We start from the raw sequence: 8,480 nt of genomic DNA on the forward strand, positions 1-8,480 counted from the left end.
TATGCAACAATGTTGCAAACTCATCCACTTGCTCCGGGCCCTGATTCGGACTTTCATGTGAGAACATGACCTACGGTTGATTATAGGAGAGTGGTTTGATGGAAGATGTCAGGGAGGGAGGGAGGGAGGGAGGGAGGGACCGGGGGTCTCTCCAGCTGCTGCTCTGTCAGATGTGGGCTTCGTCAGAGCAGGTCAGAGGCTGGGGGACTTCCTGTACGGTGGACACACACTCTGTGTTCTCTCACTGGCCTTTTTCATTGACCCAATGGGGACAGTCACGTTTATCTAAGGCCATAAAACAGCTCTATAATTATCCATACACGTAGTACGTTTAAAATTGGACTGGATAGAACCCAAGGGAAAAGGTGTGTGTGTGTGTGTGTGTGTGTGTGTGTGTGTGTGTGTGTGTGTGTGTGTGTCCGCTCGCGCTTCATCTTCCCCCTGTCTCCCACCCATACAGAGACACTTCATGCAGTGCACGAGGACAACCCCATGTTCCAGGGAATCGACTGTGACGTGTTTGAGTCACGCTACCCCACCACCATGGCCCTCCTCCGTGCTGGTCACCATAGAGATGTTAAACTCTCTCAACAGGTGGGCTAGCATAGCCTCTCCAGGGGGCGGGGCTTGAACACAATGGAAAACTATCTTAAAGGGCACCATATACAACTCCCAAATAAGACATGTATATTATGACGGTATAATAAACTACTTAGTCAAACAATTTCACTGCCACCACTATATTATATCCAGCTGAATACATTTAAACAAAATGGCAGTACAGAGAAATTAGTATTTTCCCATTTCCAGTGGGAAACATAGCTGTGGGCAATGTTATTTCTCGGTAGAGGTAGAAGATATCAGGGGCTGGTTGCCTAAAGATAGATCTCACTTGAGGTCAGACTTTGCTATAGATTCTAAAATGTTCCTGTTGCATAAAGCTCACCTATGAGTGACTTAAGTAAGACTGACTTAGATAGCCTGTCACGCAATGCATTCTAGGTAAAACAAGACACTTGACAAAAAAGAAACATGGCGGACGAAACAGCTACACCTAGCGGCGTAGAGAGAGAAACTAAATGTTCTTCTGCTGAAAGGAGGCTAACTTTCTAACCTCTAAATAAGTCAGTCTTGTTTTTTATGCAACAGGCAGTCTTAATTAGACTGGTCTAACCTGAGAATATAAAACTAGTCTAAGGCTTAGACCAGTCTTAATCTATGTTTATGAGAATATAAGACTAGTCTAAGGCTTAGACCAGTCTTAATCTATGTTTATGAGAATATAAAACTAGTCTAAGGTTTAGACCAGTCTTAATCTATGTTTATGAGAATATAAGACTAGTCTAAGGGTTAGACCAGTCTTAATCTATGTTTATGAGAATATAAGACTAGTCTAAGGCTTAGACCAGTCTTAATCTATGTTTATGAGAATATAAGACTAGTCTAAGGCTTAGACCAGTCTTAATCTATGTTTATGAGAATATAAAACTAGTCTAAGGCTTAGACAAGTCTTAATCTATGTTTATGAGAATATAAGACTAGTCTAAGACTTAGACCAGTCTTAATCTATGTTTATGAGAATATAAGACTAGTCTAAGGGTTAGACCAGTCTTAATCTATGTTTATGAGAATATAAGACTAGTCTAAGGCTTAGACGAGTCTTAATCTATGTTTATGAGAATATAAAACTAGTCTAAGGTTTAGACCAGTCTTAATCTATGTTTATGAGAATATAAGACTAGTCTAAGGCTTAGACCAGTCTTAATCTATGTTTATGAGAATATAAGACTAGTCTAAGGCTTACACCAGTCTTAATCTATGTTTATGAGAATATAAGACTAGTCTAAGGCTTAGACCAGTCAGTCTTAATCTATGTTTATGAGAATATAAGACTAGTCTAAGGGTTGTAATTATTTTGTTTTGGGAAGAGACGGGGAGTTTCCTGTTCCTCCTCATTCTCAGCACACAGTCCATCGAGCAAGCCTGTTAATAGCTCCCCACAGAAACCAAGCTCTACCTCTTGTAAATAGGAAATCTTTTTGGGGGCAAGGAAGGGAATGGGGCTTGTTTGGCGGGTCAATTGTGGTTGAAAACCCAAGCCAATAGTGACAGTGTAAGATTGACAGACGGACCACATGTTTACGCTGGCTCAGGAAGTCTGTTGTTTTGATTTTGACAGAGGTTCACCAAATTCTATCTTTGTTACGTAAGAATTACGTTACACGTTACATTTATTTTCCCACCCGAAGATGATGGAAAGTGGAAGCTTATAAAGCCCTCAGTCTTTTTAGGTTTTGGCTTAACCAGCTTGGTACTGAGAGCTTTTAAATGGTAAATGGACTGCACTTATAGAGCGCCTTTTTTGTTGCTCCAAAGCGCTTTACAACGGCCTCTCGTTCACTCATTCACACACACATTCACACACCAATTCACACGCACATTCACACACATTAACACTAGAAGAGCCGCGAGAAGAGTTGTGATTAAAAAAATTAAAAAATCTATCTTTGCACTCGATCAAATTTCAGGACTCTCCTTTCATGACTTTTCCTAGATATGTGCGTTCTACCACCCAGTATCCTTACATTTTCAAAATCACTTCAGGATAAGATAGTATAAAGCTGTTTTGCAGTTTTTCTGTGTAGGAGGCAGGCTAAAAAAAGAAGCGCCCTCTAGTGATCTCTGTGTGTAAATAGCAGATTTACATTCTAAAAAGGGGGTTTACTAGTAGGTAAAATAGGCACGGCTGTTGTGTAGTGTAGTGTTAATCGTCAAATCGACGGTTGACATTTTGCAGATGTGACAGACCGGTTCCCCTATAGTCTCAGTGTAGCTCCTGGTGTCCAGTCGAGGGGTTGTTCAGGGTTCCAGTACGACGTGGTGGTGTGTTCATGTCTCCTCCCTTCTCCCTTCCTCCCAGCCTGTCTGAGAACCAGTCTCTGATCAGGATGCCTCCCTGGGTCAACATCTGGCTGCTGGGCGCCATCATCCTCTCCCTGTCCCTCCACTTCCTCATCCTCTACGTCGAGCCTCTACCTGTGAGTAGACGTACACACACACACTACTACACACTCCTACACACTCTGTCCCTGACTGGCTGTCAGCCAGTTCTGCTGTATTCTACTGTAGATAATGGTTCCATGCGCGGTAATAATTTTTGGAATCATCATTGAGGACCAAACCACCCCCCCCCCCCCCCCCCCTCTCCCTCTGACCCCCCCTCTCCCTCTGACCTCACCACCCCCCCCCCCCCCCCCCCCCCTCCTCTCCCTCTGACCCCCCCCCCCCCCCCCCCCTCCCTCTGGCCTGCAGCTCATCTTCCAGGTGACTCCTCTTCACTGGAGCCAGTGGATCGTGGTCCTGAAGATCTCCATCCCCGTCATCCTCCTGGACGAGGCCCTGAAGTACCTCTCCCGCCACCACTTAGATGGTACGACACTGACCACCACTAACCCTCACACAGAGTAGAGACACTGACCACCACTAACCCTCACACAGAGTAGAGCACCACTAACCCTCACACAGAGTAGAGCACCACTAACCCTCACACAGAGTAGAGACACTGACCACCACTAACCCTCACACAGAGTAGAGACACTGACCACCCCTAACCCTCACACAGAGTAGAGACACTGACCACCACTAACCCTCACACAGAGTAGAGACACTGACCACCACTAACCCTCACACAGAGTAGAGACACTGACCACCACTAACCCTCACACAGAGTAGAGCACCACTAACCCTCACACAGAGTAGAGACACTGACCACCCCTAACCCTCACACAGAGTAGAGCACCACTAACCCTCACACAGAGTAGAGCACCACTAACCCTCACACAGAGTAGAGACACTGACCACCACTAACCCTCACACAGAGTAGAGACACTGACCACCCCTAACCCTCACACAGAGTAGAGACACTGACCACCACTAACCCTCACACAGAGTAGAGACACTGACCACCACTAACCCTCACACAGAGTAGAGACACTGACCACCACTAACCCTCACACAGAGTAGAGCACCTGAGGGTGTACTGCAGTATGCAGGGAGCTGACAGGTAGTGGGAGAGGGTGAGTTAGAGACTTTGACCAGATTCAGCTCAAACTCTGGATGGTCCTTGGCACCAAGGTGGCTCACCCTTTAGCCAGATACATTACTGTCCAAAATCATCCCCTTTCTCGCAAATAAATGCATTTAAAGCCATATCAGAGCGTTATTACACAAAAGACGAGAGATACAAATATATTGATGTATATATACGTTTGCAGGAAAAGTGCTATACAAATAAAAAGTTGTTATTATTATTATTATATTTATCAAATGTAACATTTGCTAAAACATTGTCAAAATGATCGCTGATAAATGTAGGCTGACAAAGTCAAATGATATAAGAATACATTTGATACTTATCGCATGGACAGTTTATTCAATAAAAAAACGTTTCTTATTGCATGGTGAAGGACACTTCTCGACAGTTGGTTCAAGCTGAGTTAGTTGACTTCAATAACAATGAGGCAAGACTCACTGCTTCCTGCATTGAAATCAGCACTACTTAAATCTTAAATTAGTGGAAGGTTCTACTCCAAGCTACCTGTATCCCCCTCCAAATGTACCCGCAGCCCGGTGGCGTTAGCTACTCTTAAGATTTGGACCCAGTTTCGTCTCCACTTTAAGTTCAAGGACAGCTCCGTTAAATAACAATCATCTATTCCCCCCCCCTCCTCCACTTTATCATCTACCCCCCCCCCACCTTCTTACTCTGGAAGGCCAAAGGCCTTATAAACTTTTCGGACCTCCTTAAAAACTATATTTTCAGTAGTTTTGAGATGATCTGCACTAAATATAACCTGCCCCTCTTATACCCCCTCTTACCCCGATTTACCACACAATCAACCCTGGGGAAATCTTATAGCATTCACGCCAGGGGAATCGAGTCTTGACACTCTCTCTCTTGTCAAAAATGGGAACAAATGAGAAACTGAACTAATGAAAACTTCACTGACGAGTGGTGGGATGGGGCTGTAGACCGCATTAACACCTCAACCTCCTGGGCCAGATTAGGCCTCATTCAGTTAAAAATCTTAAAAATCCAGACTTCACTTTAGCAAATCAAAACCCACAGCGATATACCCTGATGTGGAGGACAAGTGTGATCGTTGTGCTTTATCCCCAGCCAGTAGTCGTATGTTATTTTTATTTTTTTTACGTTTTTTACTTTACGTTACGTTGGGGCAGTCCCACTCATATTTTTCATTTTATTGACAGATACAGTAGAGATTTAGACAGGAAGGATGGGTGAGAGAGAGGGATGACATGCAGGATATGTCCCCGGCCGGAATCGAACTGGGAACCCTGCGGTTACATGGTCAACGCTTAACCCGCTACGCCACCTAAGTGCCCCTTAGTCGTATGTTTTGATCCTGCCCGAGAGCCTCATTCATAAAGCTTTGCGTAGAACTGGCGTAAACAGCCTGCGTACGTAGAGAAGCAAGAACATTTACGCGCACCAACATTCGGATTTATAAAACGGTGCGCAAGTTCCACGCCTGCTTCCCTTTACAAATCACAATCAACTCTAAATAATTTTGTGCACATGGACGCCCATAGTTGGCAATAGTTTCACAATGACTCAAGCCTGTTAACTTTGGATAATCCTGAATATGTATAGCTTGCTTGGTAGTATACCCCTTGATATTAAAGCTGTGTTTTTAGAGGTGTGCAAATGACCTTGGTTGCCTGTCTAAGTCAAACTGTTCTTGTTGAGCTCTCCTTAAAGGATCACTTGTTGACACTGTGTAGTCAAAGGGTTCCCTACCCTGAACGTAGCCCTAGGGTAATTTACAGATTAGCCAATGGCTTAAAAAAAATATATATAAGTGAGTAGGCCAGTTAGACAAATATTTGTGTCCAAATCACCTCCACTGCCAACCAAGTCATGACGTTCATTTGAATCGATTTGGTCATGCAACTTTGATCTGTCTAATTGTTATTATAGCTGAAGTTGGTAGTGGCTATTTAAACGACTCTGAACCATAGATGACCGTTTCTCCTGGCCCATCTACAACTATACCTTTAACACTAGAACAGCCATGAGTTGTGCTGTGAGTAAAGAAAAATGTTATATCTTTACACTCAATCAGATTTCAGGACCCTCCTTTCATGACTTTTCCTAGATATGTGCGTTCTACCACCCAGTATCCTTACATTTTCAAACTCACATCAGGATAAGCTAGTATAAAGCTATTTTGCAGTTTTTCTGTGTAGGAAGCAGGATAATTTACAAGCGGCCAACTAGTGGTCGTTGTGTGTAAATAGCAGCTTCCCATTGTAAAGACTATGGTCATTTGACCCCCGAAGCGGCTCTTATAGTAGGTAAAAAAAGGCACGGCTGTTCTAGTGTTAATGAGGAGAGAAGTGGAGGAATGTGACTGATTGGTTTAGATGTGTGTTCAGTTGAAGCTTGCCACTGTGTCCTCGGCCTGCTGATGAACCTCTGTTCTCCTCTCCTTCTCTTTCCTCCTGCCTTTCTTTATTCAGCCTAAACTTTCTCTCCTCACCTTCTATACAAAGGTATTTTTCATATTTCTCTCCCTCCTCCCTCCTATGTATTCTGCCTGTACCTCTTGCTCTTGCATACTTACTACTGTAGCAGAAGAAAGAGTTATTGAGATGTCTGACTAAATGTGTTTTGTTTTCCTTACAGGTGACGAGGACAATAAGTACAGGAAGAAGCAGCTGAAATAAATTCTAACTACCCCCCCACCCCCACACCCTCTCACACGAACACCCACCCAAACACATAGACACACACACACACACACACACACACAGAAACACAGGTCCTCTTCACTTTTTAAGATAGACACCCTCTCTATCCACCTTCCCCAGTCCTGCATGTCCAACCACTACTAGAAACCAGCAGGGCTTGCATTAGACAGAGTGCATTGGTGTGTGTGTGTGTGTGTGTGTGTGTGTGTGTGTGTGTGTGTGTGTGTGTGCGCGCGTGTGCATGAGAGAGAGAGTGAGTGTGTATGTATGTGTGTGTGTGTGTGTGTGTGTTTGTGTGTGTGTGTGTGTGTGTGTGTGTGTGTATGTATGAACAAATGGATGCCCTCGTTCATGTAGACCGGAAAGTGTGACAACACTGCAAAACACACCCAGGACTTTTTTTGTTGCTTTTAAAAAAAAATCCGCTGATTTTGGTTTTCACTCTGTACCGTACGTAGTGCTGCAATAACTGGACTACGGAGGGAGAGGGAGAGAGAGAGGGAGGGAGAGGGTTAGGGAGAGGGAGAGGGGGTGGGGGAGGGAGAGGGTTAGGGAGAGGGAGAGGGCTGAGGGAGAGGGTTAGGGTTGAGTTCTGACTAAACGTGGCCCTGGGTGGGGATGCGGAGGTTGTCTCTCCTGAATGTGTGAATAGCTTTACGCTGCTTCCACTGCTGTCTTTTAGCTCTTATGTGAGGAGCCGGGGTCTGCTCAGAGATACGGCAACCAAAATTTAAAATGTGAAAGTGACTGACTGCTTCCAAACCAACACAGGGGGGTTTCACCCGATCTTTTCCAGCCTACTCTGCTAAGTAGGAAGATTCGGGATGAGCAAGCGAGCGAACAGTTGGGAGGGCCAGCCTTCATTCGGTGTATCCTGGCCTATTTCTATCGGCCCCCGACCTTCCTCCCGAGTCTTTTATGTGACACCCCCCCCCCCCCACACACACTAGAACACATGCGCACATATCAATCAAGGTATATCTTGTAACACTCCAATATACTGTCCCTGCCGTTTGGGCACGGAGTTCAAAATATGAATGTATTTTTTTTGTTTTGTTTTCCACCTTACTCTCTTACTCCATTCCAAAGGCCAACATCATGTTTACCACATGTTTACCACACGTCTCATGCCCTTTAAGACTGTACGATTAGACGCCATTTCCTTGTTCTTTCTTTTAGTAAGTTGAGATCTCGTTAACCGATGCCCCACCGCCCCCCCCTCAGCACTGTGGACCGTGCGTGTCCGGCAGGACCCCCCGACTCTGTGTGCTTCCCCCGCTCCTCCCTGCGCCAGCCAGTGCTTCTTTGCGTTACAGGTTTCACTTGGGTATTGTTTTTAAAAAGAGTAATAATAATAATAATGTATTTGACTGAATGAACCCAGGAGGTTTTGGATTGTCTCTTTAGCTCTTGTTTTGTTTTTGGGGAAGTGTGCCGCGCGCCCTCGTGCTCCGTGTGCTGGGTTCCAGGGTGTTAGCCGGAGGGGGAGCGGCCTCACCGGCGTCTCTCGTCCTCTCGCCCTCTGCCACCGTGTCAGCCCAGGCTAGACAACACAGCCAGCGGTGCCTCTCACTGCTCTGATGGTTCAGTACCGTCCACACCACGTCAGAATAACACCCTGCTTGATTTCAGAATGGGGATACACTATGGGGTAACTTTGTCTTAGGTTCTCGTTCACACCACACAGTTTAATTGTGAGGAAGCAC

General features: G+C 45.1%; 1 protein-coding gene across 1 annotated transcript in view; it reads left to right on the plus strand.

Moving 5' to 3' along the window:
• atp2a3 (ATPase sarcoplasmic/endoplasmic reticulum Ca2+ transporting 3) overlaps nucleotides 1-6,750 on the plus strand; it is a gene marked incomplete at both ends in the record, with an annotated part of 61,989 nt that extends 55,239 nt beyond the window's left edge. Inside the window, 6 exon segments of the mRNA XM_080549459.1 lie at nucleotides 461-476; nucleotides 479-552; nucleotides 554-594; nucleotides 2,921-3,038; nucleotides 3,313-3,430; nucleotides 6,710-6,750. Coding sequence (XP_080405585.1) covers nucleotides 461-476; nucleotides 479-552; nucleotides 554-594; nucleotides 2,921-3,038; nucleotides 3,313-3,430; nucleotides 6,710-6,750 — 408 coding nt within the window.
• Between the last annotated feature and the right edge of the window lie 1,730 nt (nucleotides 6,751-8,480).

This window comes from Nansenia antarctica (assembly GCF_963989245.1).
Source record: "Nansenia antarctica genome assembly, chromosome: 20".
Classification (NCBI taxonomy): Eukaryota; Metazoa; Chordata; class Actinopteri; order Argentiniformes; family Microstomatidae; genus Nansenia; species Nansenia antarctica.